This window comes from Galeopterus variegatus, unplaced genomic scaffold, assembly GCF_000696425.1.
Source record: "Galeopterus variegatus unplaced genomic scaffold, G_variegatus-3.0.2 Scaffold7714, whole genome shotgun sequence".
Classification (NCBI taxonomy): domain Eukaryota; kingdom Metazoa; phylum Chordata; class Mammalia; order Dermoptera; family Cynocephalidae; genus Galeopterus; species Galeopterus variegatus.
Genome location: NW_007733825.1, coordinates 493 through 28,100, shown reverse-complemented (window position 1 = coordinate 28,100; position 27,608 = coordinate 493). Strand labels below are relative to the sequence as shown.

The 27,608-nt window shown below is 36.6% G+C and overlaps 1 protein-coding gene across 1 annotated transcript; it reads right to left on the bottom strand.

The window, feature by feature from the left end:
* Positions 1-989: 989 nt before the first annotated feature.
* ZC3H11A (zinc finger CCCH-type containing 11A) lies at positions 990-26,899 on the bottom strand. Its single transcript, XM_008592256.1, has 16 exons — positions 26,689-26,899; positions 25,009-25,128; positions 17,641-17,764; positions 16,436-16,639; positions 16,210-16,326; positions 15,880-15,960; positions 14,759-14,869; positions 13,747-13,806; positions 11,304-11,402; positions 9,616-9,684; positions 6,553-7,056; positions 5,849-5,928; positions 4,475-4,805; positions 3,826-3,992; positions 3,379-3,446; positions 990-2,971 (listed from the first exon to the last, which is right to left on the bottom strand). Exons 1-16 carry the CDS (start codon positions 26,740-26,742, stop codon positions 2,713-2,715), a joined length of 2,448 nt encoding a protein of 815 aa, XP_008590478.1. The 5' UTR covers positions 26,743-26,899; the 3' UTR covers positions 990-2,712.
* Between the last annotated feature and the right edge of the window lie 709 nt (positions 26,900-27,608).

The following is a 27,608-nucleotide window of genomic DNA, read 5'->3' as shown; positions in this document are numbered from 1 at the left end:
CGGACATGTGAATTAAAAGTTACATATGTAACCAATAAATGTGAGCTAGTTTAAAATGCTGTTACCTATTAAGCAGTTACAACTGGAGACCATGTATTTCCTGTTGCTAAACTGCCAAATTCAAAGCAAACTATTTTAAAGAATTGCAGGATCAGTCTGGTAAAATGAAAACACAGTTTTAGAAAATGATCATAGAACTTTGACCAATATAGATCAAGCTTTGTTTCTGCAACTGTAATTATTAAACATCAGTCTTAACTTCTACAGTAGTTTCAAAGACTGGTCGAGATGAAAATACACTACGTTCTGGCCATATGAGAGAAAGGATCAATTGGGAATTAAAGTTAAGGCCAGAACTTTAAGCATCACTCATCTTGAGATAAAATATATGAATGGTAAATCTATCTTGATACTTCTGGCTATGGTCAAACTGCAACATTTAAGCCCTTTTCTTACTGTTATATTTGAAAACCATCATCACTCAAAACAAAAGACTTTTGCTTTTTGTGAAAAGATGATACAACGTGTTGGGGCTACTTTTATACTATTATAGGAAAAATCTGTTCTTTGGTAGCTAACATCAAAAAATTGGCACACATACTGAAAAAACCTGAACTCTCCTGAATTAAATTTTTAATTTGCTACACCTTCATGCTTGAAGATTCTAAATCATTGAATCTAAGATCACTTTTAAACTCTCCTCCATTCTTTTAAAAAATTAAATGGCATCACTTAAGTTACAGTGATAAGAACTAAATACCAGTGTCAGAAAAAAAAAAAAATCATCACGTCTTCTTTCCTAAAACATATGCAGCTAAAAGTGAGCACACTTGTAGGTTTGGCAATATGTCCTTGTGAAAGGCTTCTGAAACCAAGTAATACCTGTGAAATTGAAGCATTTCCACAAAAGACCAACGTCATTTTGATTGGGGCCTCTTATCAAGGTGGATCCTAGGCTGAAATGATGTAAGACTACTTAACTCACAACATTAAGACTTTCCTACATCAGTTTTATTTAAAACACAAATAAGTATTTCTCTTTGTGTAATGGCAAATGGTTCAAATAATGCTGAACATGAATCATTGACTAATACAAGTGCTTTAAATATGAAACAAAATTATTTTTAAAAATGCAAAAGAATAAAGGTTATATACAAAATGGACCTGGAATCTATAAGCTGATTCCAAAAATGAAATGAGTAGAAAATCTGTGGTGAAACCAGAACATTCCACCCCTGCTTTGGAGAAGGGCTATCATACAACATTCAGTCGGCTGAAGATGGATTGGTAGAGGTGTGTCTATACATAAATTTCAAGTCATTTTGCTTGTGCAGAATCATCCAGGTCTTCCCAAGACCGAATGGGCAGTCCTGTGGCTTTCTTCCTTTTCCATATTCCCAACAAGGCTACATGAAGTTCAACTCTTGATGAGCCGCTTACAACAGCAGTTCCTTAGGAGCCAACACGACAGGTGGGTCAGATTTCCCGATGAGAAACAAAACTGGCCACCTACAGCAAAATATCAAAATGGACAAATACTCCTTTCCTCCTCCTTCCAATTATGTACAATTTTGTCTCCTTCTAAGACTATTATCCCCATCATATTTGCTCTTTCACACGTCTAAACCTTGAGGTGATATGAAGGAGACCAACATCAAGAAAACAAAATTTCAATTCAGAAATGAAGAAAACTGGAAGGTATACAATACACCTCCAGAGTATCTCAAAATCCCTGCTACAGTACAATTCAGTGTACTGCTATGGTCCATAGATAAATATTGGCAGCTTGAGTGAGTTCATTTTTTTCTCTCAGGTGGCTAAAAAAGGGCACCAAATAAATACAAGAGGAGTTTGCTGGGAGAGTTAGAAATAACAAATTAACCAATTTTTGTCCCTGTGATGTCAGTGCCAGTAGGAGGCAAGTATTAAGAGAAGGGACAACTTTTAAAGAATTCCTCTAATCATTTTGCCATCTCTTATAAAGAATCCAGGGAATCCCAGAAATAGAAAATTAGTTTCAGGGGATCCCTGAGGCACTTTAAAGCCTTAAAAAAATTACAGTAATAATAAATTAGATATTGCTCTTCAGAGGCTTGCAGAACAGCAGAAGCATCAAAATCAGGTCCAAAGAGTTATGTCCATGTTACAGGCCTCCTGAGCTGCTCAGCCCTCATTAAAGCTTAGGTGAATCTCCAAATACCTTTTAAAAAGACATACAATTTAACACAGACTGAGTGGATTTTTTTTTTCGTTTAGTGGTAGCATGAAATTTGGTCCTTAATGGTAGCAGCTGTCTTCATCCATTTCCAACTCAGGTAATATAAGTACATCAAGACAACACATAAAAGAAAGAATACAACAAAGGGGGAAAAAGTCAAAACTGACAAACACCTCAAGGAGTCATTAAGTTCTCTTGCACTTTCACTTTATCTCCCTCTTAGTCTCTATTTTGTGGAGAGAAAGGTACAACAGAAATTTTTTCTGAAAGATGCTTAAACAATGGCACCAAGTGGACAAAATGGTTATCAAGTGACTAAAAATCTGACTCCAAGGAATCCAGGACATATACAGATAATTCAGAGGTATACTTCCGATTTGGGGCAAATTCTAGACTAAAGAAATGATCAGCTCAGGTAAATGTTATAATAGATGAAACTAAGTCCAGTTTTTTGGTGAGTTTTTGTTTGTTTTTAAGTGTTCTCACTACCACCTTCAGCTATCAATCATTTCTGATAGCTCAAGCAGAAGGTCATCTTCATCCTTCCCAGGATCCAGGTCAATCTCAGCTTCTAATTTGCCTCCTGAAATCTCCCATATTAGTTTCTCAAAATCATCCTCCACAGAGAGAGGGGGCTTTCCTGTTGAGGCAGTACTGAGTCGGCGAGTTTTTGTGGCCACTTGAGATGAGGAAGGGCCAGATACCTCCGAAGGTGAGAGATCTGAAGGGAACTGAGTTGCAGGCAGCACAAGACTGTAAGAAAAAAAGATTATTAGAAAACTGCCCCTTTTCAATAGTTGGCTGAACCACCTAGTCCCAACACAAAGAGTGAGCTCAACCGGTTAGAGTGTGCCCAAACCCCAAGATCAAAGGTTTACTTCCCTGTACTGGCCAGTTGCCAAAAAAAGAAAAAAAATAGAATTTGGCCAAGTGTTAATTAACATCTTTTAGATATAGGCAAAATATAAACAACAGCATTAAAGGAGTTTCAACGACAACCCAGAATTTCATGCTTTCTTGCAATTAATTTGAAGTTCAGCAGATTTATTAGATATGGCTAAACTGTAAATGTTTAAAGTTATTTATCTGTGTTATTCTCTAGAGAGCATAAACAGTAATAGTGGCCTAAAGTTTGGTTAAAAAGAATTACAAGGTATTACCTGTCTCTAGGTTTTTCTGTCTCAGGCACAGTGACTGATTTGTCCTCAGACAGGAGTGGGACAACAGCCTACAAAAAGAAGAGTACGGTAATTCAGTGGGAGAATAAGCCTTTTTATTTGAGCATATTCATTTTCGTTTGCTGCTTTCTTAAAATCATGGCCAACATTCTTTAAACCTGGGAATCTAATAATCAATAACCTAAAAGTTGGATGTACAAATAAGCAAAATATTTTGCCACCCCAAAATAAACTTTCAAAAAATCCTGTCCTGATATTTCACAAGTGTCTACTGTAAATGTGAAATATAGTAACAATCTAAACAACTAAAATACTTAGTAAACTGCAACAAGTATTACACACAGATATAGATAGAGAGCTAATAGAGACTTACTCTTTCCTTCTACCACAGAGAGACTAAAGCACCATGGAAATAGAGCTACTTCTTACCACAGCTGCTTTTTTGGCTGGGCTTTCCTGCAGGACACTGCTGGAGCTGAGTGGCTTCACAGCTGCAATGACAGCAGGATGCATCTCCGCTGCCTTACGTTTGGTGGCCAATTTGGGGGATGAGACAACTTTAACCACAGATGGCTTCACATTCACTTTGGGTTTAGCTACAAGGGACAGAAAATATCTTATTAACAGCTAGAATAATCTCTCTTTTACATGGAGAAAACTCAGAATATCAAAATTCCTTCAGTACTAGAAATACCACAAAAAATAAAAAACTAACAAATAAATACAGACTGAAAATGATCCAGAGGCAATTTGTGTTACAGGTGGTCATCACATAGATATACATGCTCAAATAACCCCTTTCCATGGCTCTTGAATTTGTTTCTGTTCTATTCTCTGGTGTTTCTCTTCTTCAAAATAAGAGGAAAGATGTACCACAAAACTTTTTAAACAGTAATCTTAAATTCCGAGGAAGAAATTCATCTAGTTTTGTTTCTGTATAATAATATCAGAAATATTACTATACAGTACTATGCCTATACTCAAGGCAAATGAAATGCAACCCAACTGTTGCCAGGCAGTTACTGAAACTTGATAATTTTGATATCCCACAGCAAGATATACTATAAAAAACACTCACCTTTACCCCTTTTTTCCAAGGTCTGCGCTGCACATTTCACATTCAATAGTGAGTCCCCAATCCCTGAGGTTTCTACCTCTGCCTTCTGGGATGACTTTGTGGGAAGCCGCTTGGTCAAGTACTGTGTGATGCCTGGCACAGCAGTGAGTGCTGGTTTCTCGGCCACCTGGGTATTGTAAAAGGCTACATCTCCCTGAAGGGGTGTCAAGACTGATTTTTCCTTCTGTGAGGCTCCCTTCTCCTGCTGTTTCTGCATGTGCTTCTCTCTCATGGTCTCACATCTCTTGACTTGGATTTTATTGATGTCAACTGCTATGGTCTCACCTGAAGCCTGTGGAAAAATTTACGTGACAGAATTAAAATCTAACACCTCTAATAACCTATGCATATGTGATGATTATTATTTATAAAGTACTGGGTTACCATCTAAGTTAAGCAGTTTGACATGATCCAGAACCTGGGAAAAAAGTTCTATACTTGATATTAAATAGACAACACCCTGCTAAAGATTAAAGAGTAGAATGAAAGATGTGTGAAACAATAAAATACCCAGATTCTATAGGCTAGAAAACCATGACCCTAAGTCAAATACTAATGACTTCTAAACCTTCAGACACTTGCACAAAGATTTATATACAGAGATATTATCTTATTTATTATTGTGTAAAACAAAATCTGAAGTCTAGAAACAGACTTTATTAACGCTCTCTGTTTTCATTGAGGGAAAACATGTTATTGTACTTGAAGTTCATCTCTTAATTATTCACATAACATACTTATATAATAAAATATTATGTGGCCAGTATTATTGTGTAAAACAAAATCTGAAGTCTAGAAACAGACTTTATTAACGCTCTCTGTTTTCACTGAGGGAAAACATGTTATTGTACTTGAAGTTCATCTCTTAATTATTCACATAACATACTTATATAATAAAATATTATGTGGCCAGTAAAAAACAAACATCTTAAAGAATTATTAATATGGTAAAGTTAAAGCAGGCTGCAAAATGATATACTAAAGAGTTCTCAATTATATTCTAAACATGAATTAAACAATAAACAAGTTCATATGCATACATATATAAACAAGAGGCTTGAAGTAAATCCATGAAAAAACTAATGGTGGTTACATCTCAGTTGCAGAATTATAGGGTTTGTTAGTGCTTTTAAAAAAATAAAAATTCCCAAGTTTTGAAAAAACACAGCATAACTCTCAAAGGCAGGGGAAATAACTCAGTTTAAAAATATTAATGGCCAATTAAAAAATATTTTTTTTTTTTACTATAAGTGAAAAATAAAAAGCACATTTTACCATAAACTTAGCCTTTGTTTGTCATAAATGAAACTATACAATGATCATCAATAAACTCACCTCTTTAGTCTCTGTTCTAGTAACAGTGCTCTGAGAAGCAACTTCACTTCCTTCCTGAAGTTTCTTCTCTTCTTTTGCACCTATATTCACATTAAAGACATCATTAGTTGTTTCATTTAGGCTGCGGCCTTTTTTTTTTTTTTGGTGGCTGGCCAGTACGGGGCTTCAAACTCTTGACCTTGGTGTTACAAGGTGGCACTTGAACCAACTGAGCTAATAACTGGTCAGCCTAGGCTGCAACTTTATAACAGATGAAGTTAAACAAAATTGGTTTGTTTTTTTTTTTTGTCCTTTTTGACACCGGCCACACCGCGCTTAGCCAGTGAGCACTGTGAGCGCACCGGTCATCCCTATATGGGATCCGAACCCATGGCAGGAGCGCTGCTGCGCTCCCAGCGCCGCACTCTCCTGAGTGCGCCACGGGCTCGGCCCAACAAAACTGTTCTTAATGAAAGTAATAAGATAGGACAAATAAATTTGTGGATAAATACCAATCCTCATAAAGTCTCAAAATGCACAGTAAAATGTCAAAGGTCTAGATATGCTGCTGTAAAGAAACAGCTTAATTCATTTAATACAGTGGTTTTCAAAGTTACCTGAGTAAAAAAAAAAGTTCTCAAAGAAGTCTAGGAAAATCCTGTGGAACACTGTCCTTTGGAATATTATCTCAGGAAGTGATACCACAGACCAGGTTCTCTTGTTACCTGTTCGTTTGGTAATTCGGAGCAGCCGCCTTGTCCCCAGAGTGGCCTCAGGTTGAGGCTGGGAGCTGGTGCTGCTCTCTGGGCTCTGCTGCACCCTCAATGCCTTCTCCAGTTTAATTTCCTCCAGCGTCTTGATGTGCACTTCCTGCATAGACTTTGCTCTACCTGCAGGCTCCTCTGACTGTACTTTGTTGACAACTATGGGAGGCAAAACCACTGTTTTTTTAATTTCACTATCAGTTTTTAGCTTGATGCAAGTTGCATCCTTTTTGCTTTTTTGTCTCTCTGCTTCTTGCTGCCGATGTTTTTTTTCAGCTAGGACTTCAGAGAAAGTTTTGATTCGAATAGTGGAGGAGTTTCTTGTTCCTGAAGTAGAATCATCTGCTTTTGAAGGTACTTCTGTCTGGAGTTTAGTCTGTAATTCTCCACGTTTTTGACTGGCTCTTTCAAGAAGAATTTCTTCTAATGTCTTCACATGGATCTCGCCAACTTTATTAACCCTCTCTGTTTTCATGGGGGAAAAACATATCATTGTATTTAGAGTTCATCTCTTAATAACTGTGATCTCTCTATTCTTGGATCAGACCATCTAATAGAGAGGTATCATTTAGGCAGGCAATTAAAATGATCAAAAGTATAACATCAGTTTGAATTTCAATATTAGGTAACTGCATGTTTCAGGCAGTGACCCTCAAGGAAAACTTAGAAGGCAAAAATTTCTGATTTGTATTTCTATTCGGAAGCTTATTCCTGAGAAACTTGAAAGCCACTTACTAATTAAAGAAATCTGTCATTAAAAATCTTATCAATAAAAATAGCAATAAATTCTTCCACTCACTCATAGACATAAACATCTGCTAGGCACTGTACTAGAAATATAATGGTAAGCAAAATACAATCTCTGTCCACATGTAGTCTTCAGTCAACAGACCAAAAATTAAACAACAAAGTATGGTAATAATAACTGCTTTGATAAAGAAGTATAACGCTACAGGAACATATAGCAAGAATACTTACCTTTGTCTAGGAATTGGTTATGGGAAACTTTTCAGAGGAAGTGTATTTATAGGATGAAAGGAGGTAAAACAGGTGACAAGAGAGAAGAAAAATGGAAAAGGCCTAAGGACTGGCATGCAACTGAAGAGCTATTTTTAGTGATACGTTAATCATTTTACATCTGTTTAAAATAAAGAGCAAATTTCAGTTTACAGATAGGACTGTTCTAACTTCTGAAGGACTAAGAAAAGAAATAATGAAGTGATGTAGAATAAACAAGAATAGTTTGAATTTCTGAGACATAAAACAGATGTCCAAATTTATAGAAAAGTGGAAAAAAGAATAGTTTTAACTGTAGGGGTGAGACCTATTCTTTCCCAATAGAGCCAAAGGAAACTGCCAAACTTAGGTCAACTAGTATGAAAAGCAATGGTGGGCTCGGGATAACTCTAAGGGTAGAAATTTAAGGACTACCAATAGAACAGTTGGGCCAGTCAACCTTCTCCCTAAAAAGAAGACAGTCTGCCCAAAAAGAATACATTATGAGGATGTTAGAGGATGGAGAGAAGTAGAGCATGGAAATTCTAGGGTTTCACAAATGCCAAGGAGACAAAAAAGGGGGGAGGGGGAAGGAGGAAATAAACAAAGCTAGAAAAAGAAAAGTTACTCCCACTCTGACAATAAAGTCTTTAACTGTGGCAACTGCATGGGTCCCCAGCCTTCTAACCTGCAATCACAACAAGCTGCCTTTTAGTATAGCCTCCCCACTTAGCCAGAGATAAATCAAGTCTCGCAGTCAGGAGAGGGTACTTGGGAAAGAGGCCTCTTGAACCACAGAGGAAATCCAGGTCAGATACAACTATGGAAAAACAACATTAAAAATGAACAAAATAAAGAAAAGTGGTTAAGAAGCCAAAATAATATACACATACAAAGTTAAAAAAAAAAAATCATATTAGAAGCCCCAAAACAGCCTGAAATCAGGCTGTGAAAGGAGAAATCAGAGAACAAAAAAAGTTCTTGTAAAATAAAAACACAAGTGCCAAAATTAATTCACTAGTAGTACTGAATAATAAAAAAGATAAGGCTGGTCCAAAATCAGCCATCTAGAACAGGGTAGGCAAACGATAGTCCATGGGCCAAATCTGACCAATGCCTAATTTTGTAAATAAAGTTTTATTGAAACATGGTCAAAATAATTCATTTACATGTCACATATGGCTGCTTTCACACTACGATGGCAGAGTTGAGTAAATGCAACAGAGACTGTGGACCACAAAGCCTGACCCTTTACAGAAAAAACATTTGTCAATTTGTGACCTAGAAAACAAAGCTGAACAAAGCTCATAGACAGTGAGGCAAAAAACAAAGAGAGGGAAAATATAAAGACAAAGTCAAAAGACATATAGAGCATATGTCCCCAAATTCCAACATCTGTCTAAGAAGAATTTCATAAGAAGAAGACAAAAACAAAGGTAGGGAGGACATACTCAAAGAAATTAGAGGAATATTTTCTAGAACTAAAGAACACAAGTCCTCAGATTTAAAGGGCCCAGAATACTGGGCAGAATGAACAAAAATATCCATGTTTAGATCCACAATAGTGAAGCTGCAGCTACAGGGACAAATAAAGAGAAAATCCTAAAAATTTATGGAGAATAAATTCTGGTTGCCTACAAAAGAATAAGAATGTCCAATATTACACCCCCTTTTTATGATTAATATAAAAATCAGATAAGGATGGAATAAAAAAGGAAAAGTATAGGTTAACATCATTTGTAAATATAAATATAAAAATTAAAAATCCTACACAAAAAAGCATCAAAATGAATCCAGCAAGGCATTACAAACAATAGATGTTTGAGTATATGGATGTTCATCTTATTATTCCTTAAACTGTATCTATACATACACTTATGTAGTTATATCTCACAATTGAAAAAAGAGAACCACAAAGAACAAAAAACATAAGTCCTAACTAACTTAACTGCAATAAGTAAATCAGAGAAAAAGCAGACTCTTATGGCAAGAAAAAAATATTAGAACTTGGTCTTAGAATTTACTTACCTGTTGCCTCCTCATTGTTTGGAACAGCTGACATGCCTAATCGCTCCTTCAGAGACTTGGATACTAGAACTGTAAAATGAATTTCAAAAGCCAAAAGTTGAGACTTCTTATAGGTCAAATATCTTTTTCAAAGTCCACAAATTAGGCTATACTTCTCTTCTAATGCATATGTTTAAAAAAAAAAAAAAAATCTCTCAAGGTCTTAAATTTTCCTTCTCCACAGAACTGATTTATGTGAATCATGGATTCCCTAGAGCATTCCGGAAAGCTTTTTTTTAAAAAAAAAAAAAAATCTCTCAAGGTCTTAAATTTTCCTTCTCCACAGAACTGATTTATGTGAATCATGGATTCCCTAGAGCATTCCGGAAAGCTTTTTTTTTTTTCTCCACAGAACTGATTTATGTGAATCATGGATTCCCTAGAGCATTCCGGAAAGCTTTTTTTTAAAAAAAAAAAAAAAAAAAAACCTTTTTAGATCTAAAAAGCAAAAACTACTGAATTCAGGGAAATAATTTTGTTACTACACAACCTTCTGAAATCTTATTGGCATCAAAAGGTTTTTTCCCCCCTAAATCTATTTGAAATATGCTCTTTAGTTTACAAGAATCATCAATATGACTGATAGGCAAGGGGGAAGGGAATCTGGCAAAATAAGAATAACTTCTGCCTGCTCTGAGAATGCAAGGAAGCCCCCAAACAGGAATGTCTACTCATAAAAGCTTCTTGGGTCAGAAGAAAAGTGAAAAGCTTTTTATCTTCAAGAAAAGTTAAAACTAAACACAATAAGAAAAAACACCTATTCTTTAGTAATTAATCCCAATGTTTCATTGCAAGTCATATAAGGGGGAGAAAAGAACCCAATTCTTAACTTCTTTCTCTCCTTCAACTATAAACCATTCTAACTCCCAAACATCTAATGACTTAGTCCACATCTCTCCACATCAACTTCTAAAACACTAAATCTATGCCACTACCTCTTCTTTGGATTATCTGAACAGGCTGCTAACTTAAATCCCAACCAGCACACTTGTCCCCTTCTTATCTTTCTCCATATTGCAGGCAAGGTAATGATTCTAAAATGCAAATGTGAGCCCTTGATCCCTACTTAAACTGTTTCAATGGTTTGTTAATACCTTAGGACAAGCCCAAACTCTCTAACATGACTCAAATGATCCCAGTTCCTCCTTCCTGTCTAGTCACCATGCTCTTCACTCCAATTCTATGTTTCAGCCATACTCAGGTCCACGAGCACATCATGCATTCTTAGCTCTGTGCCTTTGCAGGGATTACTTTCTCTGAACCTGGATCTCCAGCTTTAGTTGGCTAATTTTTTAACTGATGTTTCAGGTCTAAACTTCAACATCATTTCCTCTGTGAACCTTTCCCTAACAGATGGTAATATTAGGTGCCCATCCTATGTGTTACCATAGCACCACATACTTTTTTCTCTCACAGAATTTATCACAATATTTATAAGTATTTCTACCTGCCATTATATTACAAGCTTCTCAGGAGTGTGATGTTTATCTTGTTCAATGGTAACTACCCAGAATCTAGCACAGTAAGCACTCAAATGTTTGTTAAATGAATAAAACACACTAGAGATAATAACCTAATTTACCTGAACAAAAAATGACAAACCATAGTGGTTAACATTTCAAGAAACAAGTATATTAGAACAAAGGTACCTTTCTTTGGTGTTTTGTCAGTGCTAGCTTCTGGAGCTTCAACTTTCTTCCCTAACCTCTGTGCAAGACTACGTTTTAATGGAGGATCACTGTCACCACCTACAAACAGGAAACTTAGTTTAACATTTCAAGTCAATTCTCAGCAAGGTCAAGAAATATAAGCAACAGCAGACAACGTAGAATAATTCTATAAATTTTCTGCATTTATATGACGTGTTCTTTCACCAGTTTCCTTAAAGCTCAACGTTAGAGAAGGAGTAAAAATGTCCCAGAAAAAAGGAGTAGGAGAAGGGACAAAAAATTAGAATGCACAAACGAACATTTACCAAATAACTGACTAAAACTACAAATGGAGGATCATAATCCCTGGGTGAGGTTGAAGTTCAGAATTAGAAATGTGAAAAATCTTCATGTACCAAAAAAATCTTAACTGGCCAGTTCAGATTCATGGTTTTTCTTGTTTTTTTTTTTTTTTTTTAAAAGATGACCGGTAAGGGGATCTTAACCCTTGACGTGGGGTTTGTCAGCACCACGCTCAGCCAGTGAGCGAACCGGCCATCCCTATATGGGATCCGAACCCATGGCCTTGGTGTTATCAGCACCACACTCTCCCGAGTGAGCCACGGGCCGGCCCCCAGATTCATGTTAAATAAACCTGGGATGATAAAGAGGACAGTAAAAGAACTATAAAATTTCAAGTTTTCCTATGAAAGGAAGAACATATAGTCCTTCTCTTCACTTCCAGGTAGGAAATCTAAAGTTCTCAAAGATTCTGTATCTTAGCCAAGTCACCAACTAGGTAGTGATAGAGCCAAGATGTAACTTAAGTTTCCTGACTCCAGTTTATTGTATTACACTGTTTAATACAAGTTGTTTAAATGTCACCAGTTTTTAAAAACTGTTTTGGATTGCTTGACTGAAGTTATATTCTTTGTAGCATCTCATTTAAAACTTGAAAAGACCCTACACAGAGTATAATTTTCTCTTTCCTTACATTTATAATTTAAATATGAAACCAAAAATCACAAAGTTTACATGTATGCTGACATTAAAATAGCTTATTTGGTTTTTTGGGGTTTTTTTTTTTAACTTAAAATCTCTACATCAGTTTTATCAAAGGTGAAAGTCTCATTTTTTAGAAACCTGGCCTTTCTTATGCTCTAAATACATGATGAGATAACCAAATTGTGCTCTTAAAATCTAGAACTGGTATTGATTCTTGAAATACAGATAGAAGAGATTTCTAAAGATTACCTCATTTGTGTTCTCTTCTAAGCTTTCTTTTCAGAAATGATTGAATAATCTATAATGTAGTCATCTGAATATAACCTTGGGCAAGTAATTTAAACCTTTCTGACTCTGAGCTCAGTGCAGAAAATGTTAAACTCAGAGTAGAAATTGACAGTGACCCACAGCAAATCTCATATTAGATTTACTTCATTTATAGGCATAACTTAATCACTAACATTGTATTACTTATGGCAATAACTACATAATTGATTCAATAATACATTCACATTTTCTGACTGACACTTGAAATATTACTAAGTTCAGAACAGTTTTGAAGATAGGGCAGTGAGAATAGTATCAAAGAAAAGACAAAATGAAGATAAGGTTTCATTTTAAGCACATTTAAAACAGTATGAAGGAACCTCTGAAGTTAGAAAAGATTTTCGAAATTTTTTAGACACATTAGGGAAGGTACACAACAATTCAGTAATATTGTAAAGTAATTCCCTTAACATAAAATAGCACCAATAATTGAAGAACCCAAATTCTACTAAACAGACACTTTTTACCACTCTAAAAATCTCACATTTAAATTTGTCTAAAGAGTCTCTCTGAGCAGGATCAACTACTTCTCTTTCCCCAGCATAGCTGGGGCTCCTGGTATTCCTGCCAGTGTAAGAGAATAATCAGCATGTTTCTTCTTAAGGGCCACAGCTATAAGAGGCTGAAAAATACAATCCTTTGAAGAAAAGCCAACCAAGTAAAGAAGACAGCCTCATAAAGAAAAATAAAAAATAAGCTTCCAACTTCAAAACTTATAGAAGAACTTGCATCAGTTTTGATATGTAAATCTTTTAATTAAACTTTTTATTTTGAGATAACTGCAATAAATAAATAGATAGAGAGATAAATAAATAAATAAATAAATTGCCTAAAGAAACAGAGGAATTCTTTACTGTTTTTTAAACCTAGTACATTCTAAAAACTTGGTCATGATCATAAATCTAAATTGTAACACTAAATTTCTGTAACTTCAATAAAAGGTATAATGTATACATGAAAAAACATGAGGAAATTTTCTAAGTGCTTTACCCAAGAATACAGGAGGACAGGCAATACTGACAGGATAAATGTATAAATGGAGTTTGGAGAAGGTATCATGTTAATGCACAAACAAGCAGAAAACAAAAGATATGCATAAAACTTATCTCACCTACTGAGAATTTTCGTTTCCCCAATCTCTCGGTAAGACTCAATCTAACCAAGGGTTCTTCTGAAATGGCAAAAACAATTTCTTTACCATTAGCCAATCTTTCTGTATTCAGTAACTACTAATGGGTACAAATTATGTTCTGATATTAGTATGAGCTCACACAGAAGATCTCTCGAAAATCAGGTCTCAGTCTTAAGGAAGACTGTCGCATTAATAATTTAAACAGCCAAATGTACAGCCCAAATGGAAGTGATAGCACAGTACTAATTATTAAAAGTGGCCAAGCAGAAGGATACAGATCGTGTTCTTAACCAATTGGTTATAAAATCCAAGCTGTACTTTTGTTTATGCACTTTGAGAGGTTCAATGAAATCGTACACTATTCCAATGCTAATTCTCCTATATAACTTTCTTCGTCACCCCAGCAAGAATTGTGAGCTCTTTTTCTTCTGATTCTTTGTTGTTTGAATGGCACAAACATTTAAATATGTTTGTATACTGGGGCTGGCCAGTTAGCTCAGTTGCTTAGAGTACAGTGTTATAACACCAAGGTCAAGGGTTCAGATCCCCAAACCATTCAGCCACTAACATATATAAATATATATATGTATATTTTTTGTACACTATACTATCATTAAGTATTACTCGCTGTGTACTATAATTAATTACTGTGATATCCCTTATTAGGTTTAAAACTATTAAGTGAAAGGCTTTCACAATTTTCTTCAACTCAAAGGGTTCACCCATAATGGGAAATAAATAAATTTGCTGAATGTGTATAAACAGTAAATTTAAAAATTAAATATACATAAATGTGAGGGCTGCCTGAATAAGACTTTCAACATTTTAACTAGTACAGTCAAATGCACAAACTTTTCTTTTCATCCATATTCAATCAACAGACTAATGTCTTCCTGCAAGTCCATCAAAGTAAAAAATCACCCACGGATTTTGCATTCCCAATTATATAAAAGTAGAAGCCTGACAATTCTAAGACCTACCTATACCTTACCTTGTTTGCTGGACAGAGTCACTGTCCTCACCACAGTCCGGACATTCTCCTTTTCAGGACCTGGAATGGGCTGAGGTTGGAGTAAAAGACTGGCAACTCCTGAAGAACCCTCTGAATAAGGCAAGTCAAAAAACAGCAAATAATTTATGGAAAATAAAGCTTTCTCAAGTCAAGAAATTTTGTTTTTGTGACCAGTTAAGTCCAATACACACCACTATATGACTACAAGTCAATCAGCCTTTCTGCATTTGTTTGCCTACAGCGAAATGGGGTAGTGGTAGGGAGAGCCTTTGGCACAATGTGAAAATAAAATATAAAATTGTTTTGAGCGGCTTAGGCACTCAACCTACTTTTATTTACAGTAAGTCTGACACTATCCTAAAGTTAACCCCAGAAGTACACTAGCCAGCATGTGTGTCAATTCACCCTTTTCCATCTAAACTTAATCATCTGCAAAATATAACTCCAAGTTTCCTATAGAACAAGCTTTAATGAGGGTTCTTAGAACCAGTCATTTGTCTCTATATATACTACATTTCACACTATATAATTTTTAGGATTGGAAATGTTTATTAACCAGGTTAAGGCAAGCTCCAGAAGAAAATCCTAGCAGTTCTTGAGGAAGAACTCATACTACAAAATGAACATTTTTCTTTCAATATGGTTCTTATATAGTGTTCTTTAGAGTTGTATCTCCCAAGATATGTAAGTTCTTTCAGGTTCTTTATTATATGTGCCTAGCTCTGAACAGCTCTGAAACACAGCTGCAATGAATTAAAAAAGCAATCATGATTTATTTATTTATTTATTTTTTCCTAAAAGATGACCAGTAAGGGGATCTTAACCCTTGACTTGGTATTGTCGGCACCATGCTCTCTAAAGTGAGCTAACCGGCCATCCCTATATAGGGATCTGAACCCTTGGCCTTGGTGTTATCAGCACCACATTCTCTCAAGTGAGCCATGGGCTGGCCCTGCAATCATAATTTAAATAAGGTTGTATTTTACAAGCCACGGAAATCAAAACCTATTTGCTCATTATGGCTGTTGCCTCCAGAGGTGTCCTTATTCTTATTCTCTAGCAACACACAACCATCCTTGCCAAAATTTGTGACGACTTACCACCTTGCTTCTTGGATTTTTCCTTCATTTTCTTTGATTTAATTTCCTCAAGAGTTTTTATTCCAAAATTCAAACATTCACCTAAGAAACCCAAATAGAAATCACATAAGGAACTTTTTCACCTTTGCATTTTATCTGTACACACCAGGCATTCAAACATTTTTTGAATATCAAGAGAAAGCATGTGTAAGTATATGTGTGTAGTATGAGCGAGGAAAGAGGTCAGAGGAAGAGATCAATGATTGTGAACTAAATTTCAAAGGTAGTTAAAATATTTTGGACACGTCCAATAGTGCCGTAAAATTTAGCACCAATATAGCACACTCTTACCTTGCTTTAAATTGACCCCAGGTTTTCGAGCAGAAGCCACTCGTAATCCATTATGAATTTCAGGAGTTGGCTGCAGGGTAGGTATTTTGGTCTCATCACCTTCCTCAGAAAACTGATCTATATGCCAACATTTAAGGCAAATTCACAATTAAAAACAGGTCTAGAACTTTAATTCTGATTCTGATTCACTACGTGAACCTGTCTTAAAGAAAGAACTAAAACTTACCATCATCATCTTCATCATCATCTGCAGCATTGATTACAACAGGTGGATGCGTGGGGCTAGGAACATTTTCAGAACTTTCTACTTTCATAACACTCCGCAGCTGAGGGGAGGGATTAGACTGGACAGACAATTTATTCTGTTGAACTGTGAGCTGGCTAGACTTCACTTCCTCTTCTGGTGATTCAGGCACAGTGGGCAACACAGCTAAAAATACAAAATCAGTCACAAATTAAAAACAGAAGATACAGTAATCCCAACTCATCAAAAATCTGTCCATCTATAATAAATGTGGAGCATTTTCCTTATGTCTATTTACCTGATTTTCCCATTTAAGTCTGAACTCACAGGGAGGTAAAATGTGCTTTAATAACTCTTCACTGTAAATAAACACAGTCAAAGGCACTCAAAACATAGAACAGAAGGCTAAATGCTTAGTACCTACTTGCAAATTCTAGACATTTAATTTTAATATTGAAATTCTAGGCTTTTTGCTAAAAAAAAAATAACTCTTAAAAGATAGCAGATAACATTATTTCATCCAAACCAGAAAGCAGTGAGCCTACTCTCTTCCTTTAGAGGTGAAAAGATGTAGCCAACAAATTTTAATCACATAGCAGATGTGGCTTTTAAATGGCTAATAATTCCACTAGTGAATTACTCTGAAAGGGACTTTGGAAATAAATACTAGCTTTTTGTAGAGTGTAAGTTTTATTTTAAAAAACAGCCTAGAGCAGGGTTGGCAAATTTTTTCTATAAAGAGCCAGAGAGTTAATATTTTAGGCTTTGTGGGCCATACGGTCTCTGTCTCAACTACTCAACACTGCAGTAGTAACATAAAACTGGACATAGAAAATATGTAAATAAATGAGCACGGCTACATTCCAATAAAACTTTATTTTATGAAACAGGTGGATGGCCAGATTTATCAACTCCTGCCTTGGAGAATCAAGTTTCTTCTGAAAACCTGTATGGGTCTAAGGAAATGGGAAATGAAATAAGTTATAGTAATCTAAACTGGCATGCCAAGAAACATTTGGTTATATGACCATGTACAAATCATTTAATGAGATTTAGTTCTCTCATCAGTAAAGTGGAAATAATACTGCCCTCTTACGAGACTGCATGAAAGAAGGCAATGTATAAAAAGTACTTTAATAATAACATTTAACAGTAAATATTCTTTTAAAATTAAAAACTGATCTCACTTTTGCTTGGAGGTAGGAAAAGGCCATCAACATAACGCCCTCTGTTGTGATGGAAAGCACAGTTTAGTTTTTGACATCCCAGTGGCTGGTTTTCCCAATAACAAGGAATTTCACTGCGTTTTTTCTGTAAGAAGGAAAAACACATTGTTTTCAAATAAAAGCTGAAGTGAGAACTGTATTATTTGATAATTTGTTTTCAAAATTCACGTAGATCTCAAAAATCTGAGGCAAATGAGACAATTTGCTAAAAAGCAGAAGAGAGGATGCAGAAAGAGACATACTTTAGGCATGGTAGAGAGATGAAGGGAGCACTTTATCTGCTATTCTTTCCTCCTTACAAGCATCCTGGAACCCCTAAATGTCTACACATAATTTAGAGAAGAAGGACAGATATAGTAGTTAAGATTATGGAATCAAGGATAACAGGGTTTGAATCTCTATTATGCTACTTATTGGCCATGTGACCTCGAACAACTTAATGCCTCTAAGCCTCACTTTCCTTAGCTATAAAATAGTAATGATAGTAGCTATCTAATTGGTTTCTTATGAAGAATAAATAACATATATGAAGCACTCAGCACATAGAACAGACTCAATAAACTGCAGCTATTATTTGAATCTGAGAGCCCAAGGCTTTGAGAAAAGTTTTCCCATTTTGACTTCTCAAAAGATGCACACGTAACACACTAAGGATGGTTTGTATCCTTCCCAAGCTATCTCACTCTTATAAAGGAGAATGGGAAAAAAAAGAATACTCGCACACCTAGAATAAACTGCTGGATCATAGGATACATGTTCAAGAGAAATATATACATTACATAGTTTTCCAAAAGATGTGCATAAGGAATGTTGAAAGCAACACTATTTGAAATAGCAGCAGAATTTTGCAAACAACTCAAATGTACTTCAATACTAGAATAGATAAATAACATTGTAGTGTACAATAGGATGCCATCCAGTAATGAGAAGGAATACGCACTGCTACACTTAACACCACAGATGTAGAATGAAAGAAGCGAGACACAAAACAGCACATCCTGTATGATTCCATTTATGTAAAGATAAAAATGTCAAGTTCTCTACAGTAGTATAGACAGGATGGTGATTAGCTTTGTGGGTGTTATTAGTGACAATGAAGGGATGAAGGGGGAAGAATGCTGTTAGCACTGTATTTCTTGAACTGGGGTAGCACTGTATTTTTTGAACTGGGGTACTGGTCAGGTAAGTATATTCACTTTGTGAAAACTGTTCAAGTTATAAGATTATGATTTGGGCACTTTTCTATACATAGTTTAATAAATAGTCCAATAAAGGAAAAAGCACTTCTGGAGAGTAACTAACCTCTGATTAATACACTGCATTGTGTTGGATCTCTCATCATAATAAGCAGCCTAAGATTTAAAAACCCAGGAAAAAACAGCAGCATTACTTCAGATATTTAAATATATGGAGGAGAGAAACAGGGAAACAATGACCTTTACAAAAAGATCCTTAAATGTATCAAGAAGGGCAAAGAGCAAAATCTACTAAACAGAGAGACTGATAAGCATAACACATTGGGTTAGAAGAGATGTGGAACAATCAGGCGGTCCCATACACTGCTAATTGAAGTGTAAATTAGTTAAACATCTTCGAACAGTGATTTGGCAAAAACTATGTTTTAAAAAACTTATGAGTTTATTGCTACATACGTGATTATCTGTTTTTAAAAAGTGTAGACTTCTGGTCAAGATGGAGGAACAGACGGTCCTCAGAGTCATTCTCTCCCACAAATCAACTAATTTACAACTATTAAAAAGCAACGACAGCCAAACTGGGGCTGCTAGAGCTCAGGGGAAGAGGAGAGACCTACAGAGTGCATGAAGGCAGGAGAAGCCATGATGAGAGGAAAAAAGACCTCTCCAACTGTTTCAAGCCTTGGCTGCTTCCAGGCTGGAGCTGCTGAGTGCATGGAGCATGAGCCGGCAAAAGCCACAACTGTGCCCTTCGGATGAAGATGCACGGAGGTGGCATGGGAGAAGAGGGCCCTCGTGGCCCCCAGGCCAGCAAGACTACTAACAGGATTCCCATGGACCCACATAGGAGCAAGGAGCCACAACAACTGAAAAAGGAGCCACTCAGAGGCCGGTGAGTCATCGCAAGGGACCAGCATACAGCTCGTCCCATAGGAAGTGTTTGCAGCACCGACGGTGGGGGAGACAGGCCCACCGGGAGAACACTGGGACACAGCAAGGACAGCTGATCTGCCCCCAATCAGCATAGGACCACTCAGAGAAGACTGGTCAGGAATACAGAATTGCATGGGGTGCAGTTTGATAAAAGATTCAGGCCCAGACCAGTGTTTCTACACAACACAGGTGCACTGGATTTTACTAAAACTGGAAGTCCCATAAAGACAACCATTAAAACCCGAGCTGCACAAAAAGCCTTCCCCAAGGAATCAACAGCAAAGCAGCAATCTAGCTCAACCACAGAGCTCAAGTACTGGTCCCCACAGGAATTTCCGCCATTTTAGAAGTAAGCAAAGGACAACAAATGAGTTCCAGGGCAGAATTTAAGCAGTGGGAACAGCAAATAATCCAACACAAAACTGAAAGAAGAAACAGAGTACTCAAACCCAGAGACAAAGTTTGATATTAACTAGTAAAGGTCTCATTTCGCCAAAGAACACCTAAAACAACTAGAAGGACCAGAAGTCCCCTGGGCTACTGAGCCAAAAAGGGCGGACAACCAGGCACACCACCAGTGCCACAGGGCCCGCCTGGGGTCCTGAGGTATGGGGCCGGAAACCAGACCCCCTTCAACAACCAGGCACACCACCATTGCCACCACCAACTAGGTAAGGAGCATGCTAAAAACATCACCTCCATGTGGGTGGCCCACCACAGCCACCACAGTAACCACAGCTGCCGCGAAAGCAGCTAGACACCACAACCACTGTGCAGATGGTCTGCCAGACACTGGAGTGCACTGACACAAGAAAAGTCACCAGCAGAGACCAAAGAAAAGACGAGGATATCTATCTCCACAAAGCTCATTCCAGAGGGACAGAAGAAGCATCTGCTCTACAATAATATTGGGGGACCTGAACACACCTTTCAGCATCAGACAGATCATCTAGGCAACAAATCAACAGAGTAACTATTACTCTTTCAGAAGGAGAGAAGAAATCTAGGGTAAATGTGGCAGCGCGGGGCAGGAGGCATAAACTATAAGTATGATTTACAACAATATATATGCTAGTAATATTGATTTGATCAACATATGTCAATGTGAACCCCCAAAATATGTATAATCAATTATGATTCAATTAAAAAAAAGTACAGCAAATACCTCTGCCTTTTAAATAACCAGATTGAATTTATTAGTCCTCTACCATACCCAAAAGGTAGCTGTAATAGCTACCATCATTTTTCAGACAGCAATAACAATTAATCATTTCTTCCTTAAGGCAGAACCTAATGCCAATCTTTCTTGCTCCTGGGTCTGTCTTTGCTTAAGCTTTTACTTCTTTCCTATAAGCAAATTTTCAAACTACCGAATGGCTTCTGTAATAGTACCCTCTAAATACAGGAGTCACAACACATTTATTTGATGTGTTTAATACACTTATCAAATTTTGTTCTTAATTGAAAAGTAATATATGAGCAATAAAGACAACTTGGAAAATGGAAATAAATGCCTGTTATGCTATTACCCAAAGAGAATCACTTATTTTGGCACAGAATTCTTTTTACTTAAAAAAGAAATCATTAATGTATACACATAAAAGTATTCCATATAAATCTGGACATTTTTCATCTAGCAACATATCTTCCTACATGATTATTTAAATTTTTAGTAGCAATATAGCACATGGTCCAAAGATACACAACTGGTTCTCATTATTTACAGTAGCACCCAGCACTCCATTATATGAAATGTAGCAAAATTTATTTTAAATGAAGAACTGTTAAGTTGTTCCCACTATCTTACTATTACAAATTATGCTGCGATTAATAATTCTGCATGTATTTTGTACATAAGTACATATGAGTCAAAGGTATAAGCATTTAGTTCTTTTGAGAGATTCAGCCAAATAAACCTCTATGCAGAGAAGAGTTAAAATAGTAGCTCTAAGATTGCTATCCTTAGAAAGGCCTACTTGCAAGGTTGGCCTTTGGCTGGCATCTGGGAAAGTGGCTCTTGGAATGTTCCCAGTCAGTTAACTGATAAGGCAAGAGGGGAGAGGCTCACTGTGCCTAGACTGTGCAAACAATATGGTTTATGCTGAATATCTGCCTTCCTTCTGGGAGTCAGTAACTTTGGTACATGTCAGGTAGAAGGTGCCCACATAACTAGCCCCAACAAAAACCTTGGACGCTGAGTCTCTGAGGGACTTCCCACTGGAGGGAATTAGCACAAAGAAACCCGCACAAACTCCTCCTGTGTCATTTTCTCTTATGATCCAACAGTGTATCCTTACTCTATTGCTGTAATAAATCTTAGCTGTGAGTACATTCTAGAGAATCTCTAAACGAAGAGGTGTTCTTAGAGACCCTGACACACCCTCCATAGGAGTTGTGCCAATTTACACTCCACCACCAATGTTACAACATGACTTTTCAAAATTTGCAGTCTTTCTCAATTTATTTAGTGAATTCCTTGCTATTTGCAAGACAGGCAGCTTAGAATGTAGTTAAGAAACTAGAAATCTGGAACCAGTCTGGAATAGTGATATGACCCCCAGGAATACAAACTGCGTATTTAGTCTCTTCTTTTCCCATCCCCTTCTTAACAATTCAGTCTGAAATCATTAGATGGGACTGAGGGAGGTAGGCATTCGTCTGTAGGAGAGAAGGGCTTGGTGGCCCAGAGCAGGGTATTGGAGCCTAAGATGACAAAGGTGTCCATACGATTAGTCGGAATCCATGAGGGGTTAGGAGGACATGTGCAGGAGGGTGGCCTAACAAGTGTTGGAGCCTGAGCAGGGTGAGCAAAGCTTCTGTGCAGAAGGGATCCCAATGTAGGGTGAGGAGGGTGTACTCATGCAGGGTCAGCCTCGAATGGGCATCAAAGGCCAAGCACGATGAGGAAGGCAGGGTTTTCCTGAAGGAACCTGGTACAGTGTCACAGAACGAGCAGGGTGAGGGGAGTATGTCACTTAAGAAAGCTGCCCAGCACAGAGAATCAGAGCCCAAGGGTGTGAAAAGAGCAAACACTGTGGATGTTGGGGTCCAAGCAGGGTGAGGAAGGGGTTCCTACTGTGGAGAAAGGAGGGAGGCCTGACACAGGGTATTGGAGTCAAAATAAGGTGAGAAAGGTGTCCTTGTGGAGGCAGTGTCTCATGTGATGTCAGAGCCTGAAAGGAAGGAAGGAAGAGGCTGTGATACAATATTGGTTTACCTACTAGGGGACTGATCAAATAAGTCAAAGTATTAAGGATAATGGGAACCAAGTTTCTCGCTTTTAGAGAAGAGAGTTCCAGGTATGGAAAAGGAGAAGCCTAGGCTAAACCCTGTGTTATTGGTGACCTGGAAGCGTCTATGTGAACTTATGATTTTCAAGACACAAAGTAATAAATGTATATACATTTATATATTCCCTAGCTCTATCCACTGAGAGGACCTGAAGCAATGACACACAAGGAGCAGCCCAAATCTTAGTTGCTATATACCATTCTTCACTAAAAAGAACCAGGGCACCTTGGACAAATGGCTGATTCCAGGCTGGAGTTTAGGAAAAGTACAGGCTGAGCCTAAAAAATCTTATTTGGCCAAAAAGCAAAAGAGGTGCTCAAAGAATGACAGAAAATCAAGACACAAAAATCAGCTTGAAGGGTTTCTATGCCAAATCTAGGTCAATTTGAGCATAAAAAATAAGTAATGATAGAAATAGAGAACAACACATTAAACAAAATAGGAAACCATGAGCTCACACTAATACAAATAAGTAACTGGAAAAGAATTGAAAGTTTGATGAGAAATGGGATATTCACAGGGTCTCAAAGTATCTCTCCATAAAACACTTAACTACAAAAAGAAAAACTTTATAGTGAAACAATCTGGCAGATACCATCTTAATCAACTGATCCATGTTAATTAACATCACCAGTGATGGGAAAATTAAAATTGTATGCCACATGATATACAATGAAAGAATAACACTCCTGTAATATTCCTGCTAAAGATACATTTACTTAATTTAGTAAAAAGAAAATACAAACAACCCAAATTGAGAGACATTCTGCAAAATAACCGGCCTATAATTACCAAAAGTGTTAAGGCCAATGAAGGCAAGGAAGACTGAGCAACTGCTCTCAACTGAAGGAGACTAAAGAACCATGACAACCATATGCAACATTTGTACGTCAACCTGTTCCTTCTACAATAAAGTATAATATTGGAACAACTGGCAAAACTTGAATAGGATCTGAGGATTAAATAGAACTAATATAGATGTTAATTTTCTAACTTTAATGGTTGTATTATGAGTATGTAGAAGAATGTACTTCTTCGTTTTAGGAAATCTCATAAAGTACCTAGAGGTGATAGGGAATGTCAGTAATTTACTCCCAAATGGCTTCGAAAATTTTTTTTTACTGTACTTACAACTTTTCTCTAAGTTTACAATTGTTTTAAAACAAAAAAGAAATACAGATAAATATTCTTGAAATATACATATATTTTTAAAGCTTAGCTATATTACCAAACTGCCATCCAGAAAAATTATACCACCCTGTACCAGGCAGCCACCAAAAAAATATATATATATACCAATTCTTGCTCCATAACATTTAGATGTAGGTTGAGCATCCTTTTTTTTTTTTTTTGACCGGTAAGGGGATCGCAACCCTCGGCACGGAGTGGTCTGCACCATGCTCAGCCAGTGAGCACACCGGCCATCCCTATACAGGATCCGAACCCGCGGCCTTGGCGCTACCAGCGCTGCACTCTCCTGAGTGAGCCATGGAGCCAGCCTAGGTTGAGCATTCCTAATCTGAAAATCCAAAATTAGAAATGCTCCAAACCCAAAACTTTTTGCATGCCGACATGCTACTCAAAGGAAATGCTCACTGGAACATTCCAGATTTCCAATTTTCAGATAAGGATGCTCAAACTGGTATATATTCTGCAAGTATTCCAAAATCCAAAAAAATCCGAAACCTGTAATATTTCTGGTCCCAAGCATTTCAGAAATGGAATATTCAATCTGTATTAAATAAGCATTAATAATGTTAGAAATTTCACTGGATCATTAAATAAATTAACTCACATTATAATAAATATATATTAATATAACACAAAATGTCACTTTTGTCCCTATACTTTTTATTAGCCCACCATGACCCCAGACTACTTATTATGATAATGCAAACTGAAAACTTACATCAATCTCCATGTGCCTAAACCTGCACACCTGTCGAAAACAGCGCCCTTCTTGCCATAATGTGCAAACAGTTTCATTTCCTAGTGCCGCTTCACAGTGACGGAATGGGCAGCTGTCACCCTTTAAGCAAAAAGAGAACACAGAAAAGAACTGTGTTATATCCCAGGTAAAACAGCCATAACAAAGAGTTTTCTGGAATCTAGACAAGCACGAATGAGTAGGGAAAAATAGGCAAGGTAGAAAACAACCGAGATGGGATGACAAGAACATCTGAAGGCAACAAATTTATAGTTTCCTATAACCTATTTCTTGACAGTACCCTTCATCTGATCTGACAACATGAGTGACACAAGCTGAGATATGAGGTTGAAAGAAATAAGAAAGAATGTTAGGTACTCTTTAAAAATATATTTCACAGTTCATTTTCAAAACTCTTTCATACATCCTGACTTGTATGATTCTAGCTTTTGGTAGAAAAGTTAATAGATTATGATTTAAGTATAATGAATTAATACAATTATGCTTCAGTATATACTTTATAAAATGGTAATATTTGAAACAAAATGTTACTGTTGTGCAAACTGCTATATGTAAGATAGATAAAATTCTGAGTTTTGCTCAAAACTGACCATTTAAACACAGCACCAGGATGGCTTAAGAAAAAATTTTTGTAACATATAAATTTACAGAATTGGTCTTATGACTAATGAAAACAGCAGATACCTAAATAGAACTGCAAAAGAATCAAGCAGAAAAACAGGAAGTTTTGACAAAGATAAAGCAAAAAGGATGCAAAAGCATATTTAGAAAGATGGCTTTATATTCTTAGTACTCAGCAGGAAATCTAGAAGAAGTCAAATTCAACCCATGACAGTTTCTACAAGTATAATACAATCCGCCCACTCCTTTAATACAAAGTATATAAAGTCAAAGTTGACAAGCCATAGATCAAAGAGCCCCAATTCCAAAGGTACTCTGAACAGATTACAGTTGTCCCTCATTATCTGTGGGGGACTGGTTCCAAGAAGATTCCTCTGAATACCAAAATCCTTGGATGCTTAAGTCCCTTATATAAAATGGCATAGTATTTGCATATAACTTATGCAATCTTCTTGTATATTTTAAATCATCTCTAGATTACTTATAATACAATGTAGGTGCTATGTAAAAGTTGTTACACTGTTTTTTTTTATTTGCATTATTTTTTACTGTATGGTTTTTCTTTTTGGCGGCTGGCTGGTACAGGGATCAAACCCTGGACCTTGGGGTCAGCACCATACTCTAACCAACTGAGCTAACCAGCCACCCCTTATTATTGTATTGTTACTTTTTGTTTCTTTTTTTCCTGAATATTTTTGATCCACAGTTGGCTGAATCCGAGGATGTGGAACCTGCAGATATGAAGGGCTGACTGTAATACTGAACACTGAATGATGACTATATGCCACGGGCCTTTTCACTTTTGTAGAACATGGGGAAATTACAGTTATATATAAATGAACAGAAAAAAACGAACAATGAATTCTCTTTAGTATGCTATCTTTTACTAAAAAACTGACAGCAGATAATAAACAGATGAGCAAAACAAAACATAAAAACAGCTTAGGATGTTGGGAAAACCTTATCCAATTTTATTAAGGAAACTATAGAAAGAACTGATGTACAAATGCCAATTCTTACTTTGGTACATGTAGAATAGAAAAAAAAATAGCAGTCTTCTCCTTGATTAGGCATGCTGGGTAGATTCTTAGATCAGAAGTAGCTTCTTGAAACAGGCCACTATTTCCTCAAGGCAAGGACCAGCTCCAAGACTTCTTGAAATGGGTTTAATCTTCTAAATAGACAACTCAATCACAGAAAATGTAATCCTAAAATGAGGAAACAAGGATTTAAAGTATTTCAGGTAAATTCTTCCAACCTCCTCCTCCAAATCACCTTGATTAATAAGATCACTTTATTAAAACCATATTTTAATTATATTAACATGTGCTTGCTTATAAAGAGCCTTGTAAACACCCTGATTGTACATTCCCATCTACAATGTAAAATTCTGTTAAGGATAGCCATGCCCTTCTTTTGCTTCTTACACTGCTTTAGCACAAAATTAAATAAGCATCCATAACTAAACTAATGATCTACATTTTGGATTATTAACAGGACTTAGATTATTTTTACACAAGATCCTTGCTAAATCTACATATCTGAGAAACTAGATTTTTTTCTTCTAAGTGAAATGTCTAAATATTTTCACAAGCATTTTTGGTATTTCAAAAGTATGCAATTACAACTACACAGGAAAACCCTGTTTAGCTAGAATAATTGGTGAAATGATTAACTTTGAAAACATCTCTGCAGGGGCTAGCCAGTTAGCTCAAGTAGTTAGAGTGGGGGTGTTATAACACCAAGGGCAAGGAAGGGTTCAGATCCCCATACCAGCCAGCCTCTGAAAAAAGAAAAAAAGAAAGAAAACATCTGCGGTGCTAGCTTGTATAATGAAGATGGCTAAAAAGTTGAACATCAATTACAAACAAGGGACCACAGAAATTTCCGGGCTCTTCCCATAAAATAATGATTCAACAAAACAACCAACACTCTTTTCC

What these genes read in the sequence shown, in the direction of transcription:
- ZC3H11A (XM_008592256.1), bottom strand. Translation starts at nt 26,742, where the DNA reads ATGCCTAATCAAGGAGAAGACTGCTATTTTTTTTTCTATTCTACATGT. An exon ending in TCTATTCTACATGTACCAAA is followed by an intron (nt 25,129 to 26,688) that starts GTAAGAATTGGC and finishes TTTTGCTTAAAG; the next exon opens with GGTGACAGCTGCCCATTCCG. An exon ending in TTAGGCACATGGAGATTGAT is followed by an intron (nt 17,765 to 25,008) that starts GTAAGTTTTCAG and finishes TCCTTCTTACAG; the next exon opens with AAAAAACGCAGTGAAATTCC.